General features: G+C 41.3%; 3 protein-coding genes across 7 annotated transcripts; all 3 read right to left on the reverse strand.

The window, feature by feature from the left end:
- Positions 1-186: 186 nt before the first annotated feature.
- On the reverse strand, positions 187-6,872 carry LOC108037647. Of its 5 annotated transcripts, XM_017114276.2 has the most exons (6): positions 6,678-6,872; positions 3,490-3,559; positions 3,295-3,436; positions 3,016-3,122; positions 803-1,396; positions 187-584 (listed from the first exon to the last, which is right to left on the reverse strand). In XM_017114276.2, the coding sequence occupies exons 5-6, from the start codon at positions 1,291-1,293 to the stop codon at positions 317-319; spliced, it is 759 nt and encodes a 252-aa protein (XP_016969765.1). In that variant the 5' UTR covers positions 1,294-1,396; positions 3,016-3,122; positions 3,295-3,436; positions 3,490-3,559; positions 6,678-6,872; the 3' UTR covers positions 187-316. The 5 variants fall into 5 exon arrangements, with proteins under 5 accessions (XP_016969765.1, XP_016969767.1, XP_016969764.1 ...); XM_017114278.2 differs by lacking the exon at positions 6,678-6,872 and having other exon boundaries at positions 3,539-5,324; XM_017114275.2 differs by lacking the exon at positions 6,678-6,872 and having other exon boundaries at positions 3,016-3,164; positions 3,490-5,324.
- A 193-nt stretch (positions 6,873-7,065) lies between these two features.
- LOC108037639 lies at positions 7,066-7,785 on the reverse strand. Its single transcript, XM_017114262.1, has 3 exons — positions 7,652-7,785; positions 7,473-7,596; positions 7,066-7,421 (listed from the first exon to the last, which is right to left on the reverse strand). Exons 1-3 carry the CDS (start codon positions 7,723-7,725, stop codon positions 7,182-7,184), a joined length of 438 nt encoding a protein of 145 aa, XP_016969751.1. The 5' UTR covers positions 7,726-7,785; the 3' UTR covers positions 7,066-7,181.
- Positions 7,786-8,928: 1,143 nt separating this feature from the next.
- On the reverse strand, positions 8,929-10,737 carry LOC108037637 (probable serine hydrolase). Its single transcript, XM_017114260.1, has 3 exons — positions 10,552-10,737; positions 10,315-10,401; positions 8,929-9,952 (listed from the first exon to the last, which is right to left on the reverse strand). Exons 1-3 carry the CDS (start codon positions 10,619-10,621, stop codon positions 9,114-9,116), a joined length of 996 nt encoding a protein of 331 aa, XP_016969749.1. The 5' UTR covers positions 10,622-10,737; the 3' UTR covers positions 8,929-9,113.
- Positions 10,738-10,971: the final 234 nt, after the last annotated feature.

A 10,971-nucleotide genomic window follows, 5' to 3' on the forward strand; every position in this document is an offset into this window, starting at 1 on the left:
TGTTCTGTCCTACGAAGCTAAAATTCAAGAAAATCAAGTTACTTGCGATATAGAATGGTGAAGATAAATAGAAGAGAAGAAATCCAACCGTAAGAAATATGAATAAATTTTAGATCATGAAGGGTTTATATTTCATTTCCATTACTAAAAGCTAAGATAACAAATCACGATAAAATGGGGAGCTGCTTTGCTTTATTTGGATGCTCAGAAGAATAATTTAACTGGTGCTTGTAGTGTGATCAAAGACAACGATTGAACAAAGAGCATTCTACGAAAACTCGAACCAATCTTGTAAGATTCTAGAAAATCCTTCCGCTTAGATGATGGATAGTTTCTCCACGCGGGCCAGGAGCGGCGAATCGGAGTGGTATTCCATGCTCCTCACGGCAAAATCGCCCACGTCGTTGGTAAAACACTTCAGCGTGGAAATGGAGAAAGGACGTCCGGGAAAGTTATAGTAGGTAAAGTACTGCCCATTGACGGCGATCAGGAAGGCACGATCCCCGAGCCCAAAGGCGATCTTGAAGAGCTTTCCTCGCACAAATGGGAATTCGCCCTCGGTCTCCTCGTCACTAATGGCGAAGCTGAAATAAATAAAAGGGAACTCCGTCAAATAAGGCTAGAAGCAATATAATTTTTTTTTTTTTTTTTTTGAGAATGCTAGTTGAAAATGGTGCAACGGTCCAAAAATGGGATTGTTTCTAGAAATAGGTGAATGACTTTCTATATAAAAAAATATTTTTAAATTTCTATACAAATTTGACAGAGGTATAATTGTGATATTTCTCGAGCTTCACTGTACCTGTTGTCTTCCCGCTGGTAACATCGTGACACGGTTGTCCGATCAAAGTTCACGTGGAAACGGAGTACCATCCTTCCGGTGTCGTTGCACTGGAAGCAGATGGAGAACTCCGTGGTCGGGGGTCCTTTGGCGATGCACTCCATGGCCACCACGGTCCCGGTTTCATATCGTCTGGGCACGTCACTCTGGAAGGCCACCTTTTCCGGGCACATGAGAGTTCTCGGGAAGACAAGCGGAAAGAGCATTCGGTGATGGAACTGGGTGATCTTTTCAAAGTCCCCGTAAGCACGCACGTAGTTGATTTGCTTTGGGAAATTGACGAACTCAAATGATCCGTACAACTGATCGTTTACGTAGATCTCGAAGCATCGTTGGAGTACCGCCACTCGGAAAGTAAAGCTCTGACCCGGCTGCAGTGGATTCTTCGGACCGTCACACTTCCAATTCTTTGAAATCTCCTCCTGCTGCCATCCCTCGCCCGGCTGGAACATGCTCCGGATGATCTGGCCCTCGCGGAAGTTGGCCTCAATCTTCAAGAAGACCGTTTGGCTCTCGTTTTGCTCGTTCACATTGTCCGTTAGATCCAGCGATATTCTGTCCGTGATTTGAAAGGGGATTAGTATGGAATTAGTTGAGGTTAAAATTGTCAACTTTATAGTACTTTTAGGTTTTAATGATTTGTTAGGGCTTCGAAAACTTTTAATTTAAATGATTTAGTAATGTAATTGTTCAAAAAGTATATATAAAAGAACAGTTTCGTGACCAGGGTTTCAAATTTATTTTTAAACATAAAATTTATAAAAAACGTATGCTTTACTCATAAAAACTTTAATTTTTTTGTAGGAAAAATGTATCCAAAATTGAAAACAATAATTTTTTATATGCGGTTAATAGCTAAAACTCATGCAAATGCTGCAATTTATTGGTGTAACAATTAACACTTTTATTGGCATCGGAATTTTATTAGTTTATCTTTGGTACTTATATTTGCATTACAATTGGTTTGTCAATATTGGCCTATGTAGATCTATTTGCATGGAAACTTTATTGGTTTATAAATACCCACTTATATTTGCATAGTAAGTAAAATGTATATAAAATTAGGTTGTTAAATGTTCAAGTATTTATCAAAATTTTTCGACGTGTTCGTGTTTATATTCTTTTTTTGACAAAAAGTTCCCATATTGAACCATATAGCTTGAATGGAAATTTAACGAAATAACTGTGTATGCAGATCGGTTGGGCATTTAATCGTCTCTAACTTAATAACCGAGTATCGAGTACAACAAATAAAATGCATTTCCTACTTATTAGGATGAGGCTTGACGCGTCCACTGACTATGAGGACATGGCCGAATGGCACCTCCGTTAGGACCTTTGCCTTCCACACGTTCATCGCGGCTCGCGGTTCCACTGCAACTGACTCGAGGAAAGTATCCGTATTGGAATCCAGCCGGATCCGGCTACGGCGCCGTTTTATGCGCCCTTATGCTAATAGATTCGCCATCCGTCGCCTTTCCTCGTTCATTTGTTGTGATTATGTAAAGCGGGTGAAATGAGGAATTACCTGCAGCCGCATGCAAACTTGACATGGACGTGGACGTGGTAAGGTTACCCCCATTCCCATTCCCCCATCTAAAACTCAACCCGTTCAATCGAATCCCATATAAATCCCCAGTCAACCCCCGAATATCCGACCCAGCGAGCTGCGCTCCATGACGAGAACCTTGCGCGTTTATTTATTTGATTCAATCCTTGCCTTTGTAACCCATAACTGTCATCCTCGAGTTCTTTTCACGGTTGCTGTCACGCCCCCAACTGCCGACTGCCCATTTGTTGCTAGTTACTTGAGGCACTGAAGAAAAAAATACTCCAGAAAGGAAGAGCAGGATAAAATGCCTTTTTTTTATCCGAAAATATTATATTAAAACAATAGGTTAACCATGATTTTTTAACAAACCCTCTATTTCTGCAGATAAAATATTTATGATTGTAACTCAATCCAATATCTACCATAAAACCAATTTAGGATCATTAAATTTATTACACATATAAATACGGAAACTATTGATTCCAAACTATATTGGAGTGCTATAAAAATCGTTAACTTGGAAAGTTGAATGAAATTTTACTTAAACGGTTTTTAAGTTGTAAGAGTTTAAGTTGGCTTGCTAAATTGTATGGTATCGAAAGTAAAGGAATACAAATCTTACCAAATTCTAATAATCCGTTGAATCCAAGCATTACATAGATGGCGTCTCTTCTCGCCGTGTTCTCCATCTTAACCTCTCCCTTTGACGGTTACATTGTTGTTGCGTGTCTTGGGCGAAATAAAACAAGGCAACAACAATTGATTCCCTGTCTAAAGTTTTTGCATTTGCAGTAAAGTGCGACTTGGGGGCTGGCCCTCGGCCTGGAGCACTTTTCCAGCCCCCCCGCCATCCCTCCTCCCCCGCGACTCCAGTCTGGGTAATTCATTTCTTTTGACGTACCTTGGCATATTCGCTGAAGTTCTGTCTCCGTCTCTGTCTGCGTCTACACCTTTCGCTTTCGTCCACGTCCAAACCAATGACATTTCCTCAGGGTTCCACTCATCCTAGTACAGTGAAAGGTCCTCTGGGTGGTCAGCTTTATCTAATAAGAAATATAGATGGTAATAAGATCATATTGCAGACGAACTTTCATACCTCTAGGTTGTAGATTGGAGATTTTGATTTACTTTCTACTGGGTTTTACCTCAAAATCAAGCGCTGGAATCTACAAATATTTGCCATTTAAAATGCCAATTTAATGTTTTCCACAAACATTGACATATTTTTAATGGAAACCCTCAGAAAACTAACACATTCTGCGATACCAACTGACGTCATGATTTGTAAAGATAACAGCCCGGAATATATGAATACATGAATACTAATATGTTTTGTGTTAGAGCAAACTTAGATTTTTTGTCCAGTTGTCCAGTTTTTACTGTACTCCCCCGCCGAATACGTGGCCTCTGTTTGTCTATGTTTCCTTCGCTGTTTCTGTCGCTTGCACCTGATCGAATTGGGTCCAAGTCTTCAGACTAACTCAACTTGGCTCGGCTCACTTATTTCTGATTGCGTTTCACCTTGCTGCACCCACCCCCTGAACCACCCCCTGAACCACCCACCAGAAGCAACCACCCAATGATGTGCCTGGCTTTGCCTGCTACGAATGGCAAATCGCTAATTGGTTAGTTATGGCCACTGACAATCCAATCCATCAATCGGCTCCGACAGCCGAATACAAACATCCTGGGTGACCTTGTCAACTCCTTTCTGACCTCTGATCCCTCGTCCCCCGGCACGCGCCCACTTGTTTAGTCTTTTTCAAAGAGAACTAATGAAGTAATCGTGTCGATTTCAACTTTAATTTCCTCTTGTCACTCCAACTGATAACCCGAAAGCAAGTGGAGCAATGCGAGCAAGGTTTGTATACGTTGCACAATTATCAGTTTCGGTTACCTTTTTACCCTGTAGAGATGCCACGTTGTCCCCCAGAACCCTTTTCACCCTACACAGAAAGAAAAACTAGATTGATACCCATTTTATGTATGCGAGGTCAAATAAATATAGTTCATATTGTTTTGTTGTTGCAATTTACACTTGTATCTCATCTTGCTTTTTTTCTTACATTGGAAACTATCGGAAATGGGAAATTAAAAAGGTCCAGGTTCGAGACCCACTGCCCTTTTTTTTCTTCTTATGCCGATACATAGTAGTTATATATATTTTTTATATTCGCTAGAAAATTTGAACATGTCAAACGAAATGATGATACAAATAATCATTACTTTTACCGCCTTATATCGATTTTTCTTTCTGTGTACCTCTCCAGGGTTCTTATCTCGTTCCCAAGTCTTTTCCCCCAGTCGTATCGAATCGGTTCGGGGCGAGCGACGACACGTCTACAGAAATCAGATTTTACGGTCGCGGGACTGCCGACGGATCCGCAAATCGGACAAGCAATATAGGTGATAATGGCTTTATGGCCCCCGAGAGTCCATGCCAGCGCACCAACTGGAGTCTAATGCCCGAACCCGAAGCCAAAAACCGAGCCCGATTTCCAAACGGAAGCCGAATATGGCGGCGATCGGTAATCGACCGGCTTCACCTCTTTGGGTGGCGTCTGCTTTTTTGGGGGTAAGGGGTTAGAGCGAATCACGTCGCTCTTTAGTATCAGTACCAGTTTAATTATCAACCTCGATTAATGAAAAAGCCATTTGTGAATGATAGGGATTCGGGGAACCGATATGCAGGTGTTCAGACCCAGATTTATATTATACCCGATCCCCAGCTGATGACGTATTCATTTAAGATCGCCAAGTGTAGAACAAACCCGTTGCCAACTCATTAGTACACTTGAGATATCCATTGATAACCGCGTTAGTTCCAGGCCAAAAACACTTCCTTGAATAAGGGTGTTCTTCAGATACGCATTATATAGAACCGAACCGATCTCCACCACGTGGCGTTTAAATCAGACATGAAAATAACTTAAGCCAAACGAACAAACTTCTAGCAGTGCGAAAACAGTTTGCATTCCCTTGGCCCAAGTAATTCGCTGCCCGGGATACTGATAGTTCGTTGAAGGAGTTACACGTAGGCACTGAACGCCATTAAAGCCATATCTTTTTGGGCAAGTACGGATCGGTGGCGGCACTATATGCACTTGTCGCGTTTCGGAACGTAACTGAAACGTCGGATTTGACGGTGAAGTTTAAAACACCAGCTCCCGATGGCGGGGCCCACGAAGTATCGTCGATCGCTGGCGATATCTCACCTGCACAGGTGCGAATGCGAAGGAGCACGCGAACGAGAGCGAGAGAGAGAGGGAGAGGCCAAAAACAGAAACGGAAAACAAATAAATATGAAATATTGAACTGGAGCAGAAAGTGGGTGATATTTTGTAGATAGCACACACACCTGAGCATGCGTGCTGCCTTTGTATTGGCCATTAAACGCGGCTGTCAACGTAGCCACACGGGCTGAAAAGAAAATGAAATGGAAATGCCAGTGGAAATGTCGCCCCACAATTTGTCTCAATAGATTCTGTCGTGGCTGGCGTTATCAGTACAGCCAGTGCGCACAGGTGAGGGCTCCCTTTACCTGCGACCCGTTCAGGCGCATCCATAAAAGCACCTCACAGTTGCAGTCAGTACTATAGGGTTATTATTCTTTTAATAATTTTGCGGCCTTTATCATCAGCATTGCTGACTTACTCAGTTGTTTTAATCCATTTTTCATTCCAAATAGGATAACCTTTTCTGTTTGAAAAGGTATTGAATTCTTTGAAAGGATTTTTTAAATAAAGTTTTAGAGAATTCAAAATAAGGTAATGAAGTCTTTTTGCTGAAGGCATGAGGTTTGTTTCAAATCCATATACAAAACTACATTGTTAAGGTACTTCAAGATTGTACGGGTTCTATGTTTAAAAATAAATAAATTTGAAAAAAAAAAAAAAAAAAACTTAGGAAGGTGTTTAAAAGTATGCTGTGAAAAATAGAATATCGTATATATCTATCACACTAAAACTATCCATCACAGTACCAGATTGAAATAATTTATTAGTGATTTAAAATCCTGAGAGATTTCTGTTGACTAAGGAAACACCCCTATCGAAAACGTTTCTAGTCTTTTAGCTAAGACTTTAATTTTATTTCCTTTCGAGACCCACACTTTGGTGCTGTTATTTTGACCTCAACTGTACCCAAGTATGTGCCACTGAAAAATGACTTCAACTCTATTCGCTGGAGTGATCTGTTCCACAGTTTGACTGACTCTTTCGCTGCACCTCCCTTATCACCAACGACTTTATCGGAGGACAGGGAACATACCAAGAAAAGTCATACTTCACTTTGATGTTTGCACGAGACGGCGAGTCATTAATTGATTTATTACTAAAGTTGATTGCCACGGTTTCTTGGTTTGCCCTGGTCCAATTTGGCTATGTCCAAGTAGTTATATGGATAACTAATTAGGTAAATGTGTTTGCTCTGATGTTCCTGACTGACTGCGGCAGATATCTTCTCGCCTTGGCAGATATTTTCTTTGGGATGATAACGTCGAGGGTGAGAACATGCACTTAGATGATTGGGATGGCAACAAGGTGGTTCGGTTTCATGTTGTCATCCAATGTTTGCTCCATTTCGATCATTGTTTGAAGTGGGAACAGAAAGTGAGCATACACCCCATTTTTCCCCGGCATTCCCATTCTCAATTCAATTTCCAGCGAATGTGTACATTTGGTGGGTGTTTATTCAGCTTGACAATGTCTTGCTTGAACACAATACAACGAATACCTATATAAATGTACATATATGTCATATCAACGACACGAGTTCCATGGAAACAACTCAAAGATCGACTGTTTTTTGGGAATGCTGCTTCTTGGCCTCGATCACATTCTGCATGACCAGCTCGTACAGGTTGTCCTCCTCCTCCTCTTCTTGGTTGTCCTGATCCTCGGGTTTGTCCTTAGTCTCCTGCAGACTTTCCAGTTCTTTTCTGTAATTCTGCAAAGCCTTTTGAAGGAGTTTCTCCACGGGAGAATACGTAGAACGTGATCTTAGGCGGGCTTTTGCTATTTCTAAAGCCTGAAAAACCGATAGGATTTTAAGAATTCATATTATAAAAGGAAAACTTACCTTTAAGGTGTTGGTGTTTCTCAGTAGAGCCTCTTCGTAGGATAAAACTTTGGGAGCAGGTGTATAAATAGACCTCTCAGCAAGCTTTTCGTTCTGGCGTTCCAGTTTTAGTTCCTCAGCTTGTCTAAAAATAGCCCAATAACTTAGAGAAATTTACATTTTACTGTGGAATAACCCACACTTTCTCCAATTTCTGGTCAATCTCCGCCTCGAGGGCCAGGTATTTGTCATTAATCTCCTTGACCAGGTCCATTGTGCGTCCTTGCAAAAGGATTTGTAAATAAAAACGTAAACAAATGAGTTGCCATGCAACGGTTATTTAGTTGGCTGCCAGGGCTACCAGGTGGATGAAAAACGTTTGTGACAGTCGCAGTTACCTGAGTTCCGTATTGGGAACTGTTGAGTGTTGCCATAGCAATGAAAAATGGTACCGTTAACCCATGAGAAATTTTAAGTTTTCAGAATATTTTTAATTGCTAAGGAAAATGTGTTTAACTTGCTATTATTTGTTATAATTGAATAACTATATAACTATTTGTTATAATTGAAGTGGAAACATGAAATGTCAATTAAGTGGTACTTAAATAATCAACAAAATTTGATTTTCTTATTAAAAAGTTTGCACAAGTTTGATCGAATTTAAATCAAATATGCATAAACGAATGAAATTTGGATTGTATTAAAAAGTTGAACAAAACAAGCCCAACAGTTGACTGCAATAATGTTTTATCTGTATAGTCAGTAAAATGAGAAAGTAATTACATAGGAAAATGCGATTGTTTATCTATACATGATTTATTATATTTGCAAATAAAGTTGTGATGATAATTCGTTCTAGGAACTATAGTACATATACCAGTTATACTCATTCATGAAACTTTGAGGTGCAATAACACTTTTTTTTTATTTCAATCATTATAAAATTACCAACTTGTAACATCGGTTTCTTCCTTACAAGCATGAACCTTTGGTTACTATCTTTAAGGACAATCTATTACCTATATATTTTTACCAGACATCTTCACTTCTTATCTAGGTGACGCAAATATATCTTCTAGGTGTGACCTTTCCGGTATCGTATTGCTTACCTTCCGGCTTAGCTTTACTCATATTAATTTCTAGGCCCTGTAAGGCCTTTAAAACTAATCTATTTATCATATTCCAAAGTCCAGCAGATGTCTGTATCCCAACAGGAGATAAGAATAAACTCAGAAAGAAATATCATACTGTTCTATGGCTATAACAAATGTTTGTTCAATATTGTCAACTTGAATTGTAATGATGACTGGCTGAATAGTGAAATTAAGTGTTTGGCGGTGCAAATTAAGTTTTAATAATGACTTGCTCAAAAGAGAGCAATGGTCATTAAAAGATTTATTTGACGACATGGAGCCAGACGCTTTCTCGCCATTCAAAGTTCAAGTTGGCTAAGTTAGTAGCTATGACGAAAAGCCGGTTTTTTTGTTTGGTCATAAATTTGTGTTTATTAGTTACCATAATATTTAGATCCACGCAAATCGGGCACATGCCTTTGTTCACTGACACATCACAAGTGGGATGATATATACAAACTATCTACGTACATTATTCTCTATCTAGCCTCGTACTTAACTAATTTCCTAGTCAATCGCTTATGGTATCTCACGGGTCCTTCAAAAACTGATTGATATGCGGCGCCACACGTTCCGGGGTTACGAGGTGCAGGTGATGGGTGCCGGGCACCTCGACGTAGACCACTTTGGAGGCATTCTTCCGCAGCGTGGCTATCACATCCGCGTAGACCTGTGGAGTTTCGAACTTCATGCCGGGAGTTCCTCGAATGTTGAGCACCTTGCAGCGAATCTGGCGGGCATAGGCCAGTGTCTGCTCCGCGGTGAACATGCCCAGCAGGCTCACCTTCAGCCGGAGATCCCTGGCGAACAGATAGCCATCTTTGCTGGGATTGTGACGCATTCCCCGGTTCATCAGCACCCGGACCGAGCGCTCATCCACAGAACCATCATAGGCGTCCAGCACCAACTTGATCATCTCTTCGTACGAATAGCAGGGCTGCTTGCTCTCCGGGAGGGTTTCATAGTCCAGGAATTTGTCCAATGCCTTTCCGGTGCCCTCCGCCATTCGTTGAGTGCCCCGAACTGTGGGTCCAGCAATATCGATGTTGATCAGCTTCTTCACCTCCGTGGGGAAACTGGCCGCGTACATGAAGGTCAGAGCTCCGCCCAGCGAATGACCCAACAGGGTGACATCCTTCCAGTTGTACTTGCGCACTATCCGGCGAATCAGGCATATGCCATCCCAGAAGATGAAGTACTGCATGCCCTGCGGATAGTGCGATGACTTTCCGTGCCCGGGAAGATCGATGGCCAGAATGGAGGTGTCCGCCGGCATCAGGGGGCACAGCCTGTCGAAGCTGCCGCAGTTGTCCTGCCAGCCATGAAGGGCGATAATGGGCTGCCTCTCCTTGGAACCCCACCACTTTGCTAAAAGCCAAAAAATCGATAAGTATACAAAAATAATAAATTGTTATAGCATATTTGGTTTACAATTTTCCGTGCATATCTCATGGATACTACATTCGATTAAAAACACTCTTTGCCAATCAATAACATACAAAAATTCTATAGCAAGATTTCTGAGAATTTTCATATATACAGAATTTTTACTAAATAGTAATGTTGCGTGTATGAGCAAGGATACAAAATATATACAAATTTTTGAGCTTAGAAAGACTGCATCTACTGAGCTGTTTTTTTCGGTGTATCTGCGTCACATTAGAAATCACGTCAGATTGGCATGAATGAGCCGATGCTTGTGATAAGAAAACGGCGCCTAGATGACTCACCCTCAACTGTTCCCCAGGGAACGTCGATTGAGAACTCCTCCCAGCTGTTCTCGCCCAGAACTTGTGGCTGCTTCTCCTCCTGGTCATCTGAAAAGGGGAATGCTCATTAATTAAACAAAACCAAAACTGCAGCGAAACGGAAAGTCTGGTGAAATCGCCAGGTGAGACTTCGGACTCAGGTGCGAAATTCGTGCCAATTCGTGACCTGACCATGGCCTCCTCCTCCGGTTTACTCACTTGCTTCTGGGGGAACTACCGTCTCCGCAGATTTCGCTGTTGTGGTTGTTGCTACGCGTGTCTGGCCCATAACTAAACTGCGGTGCGGGAGTGGATTAAACAATTCCGTAGATCAGACCAGACTGCTTTGAGCGAATCTCGGAGAGCGAGTGTCCAAAATCACAAAAGTTTCCCCGATCCGTACACTGAAACTGATTACCGATAGGTATTAGCATGGCAGATCTGGCATTTCGGCGGGGAAAATGCTTAAAATCTTAATGAAAAGCTAAATCTTCTGTACTAACACTGGGAATCGGGGTCACCATCGAGGTCACCATGTTCAACAAATTATATCATGCAACTAACACTGTGACTAGAAGTATAAATAAATAATAAATTAACAAATAATAGGATTAATTTAGTTATGAAGTGATTTAAAAG

This window comes from Drosophila rhopaloa, unplaced genomic scaffold (assembly GCF_018152115.1).
Source record: "Drosophila rhopaloa isolate 14029-0021.01 unplaced genomic scaffold, ASM1815211v1 contig_2, whole genome shotgun sequence".
NCBI lineage: Eukaryota > Metazoa > Arthropoda > Insecta > Diptera > Drosophilidae > Drosophila > Drosophila rhopaloa.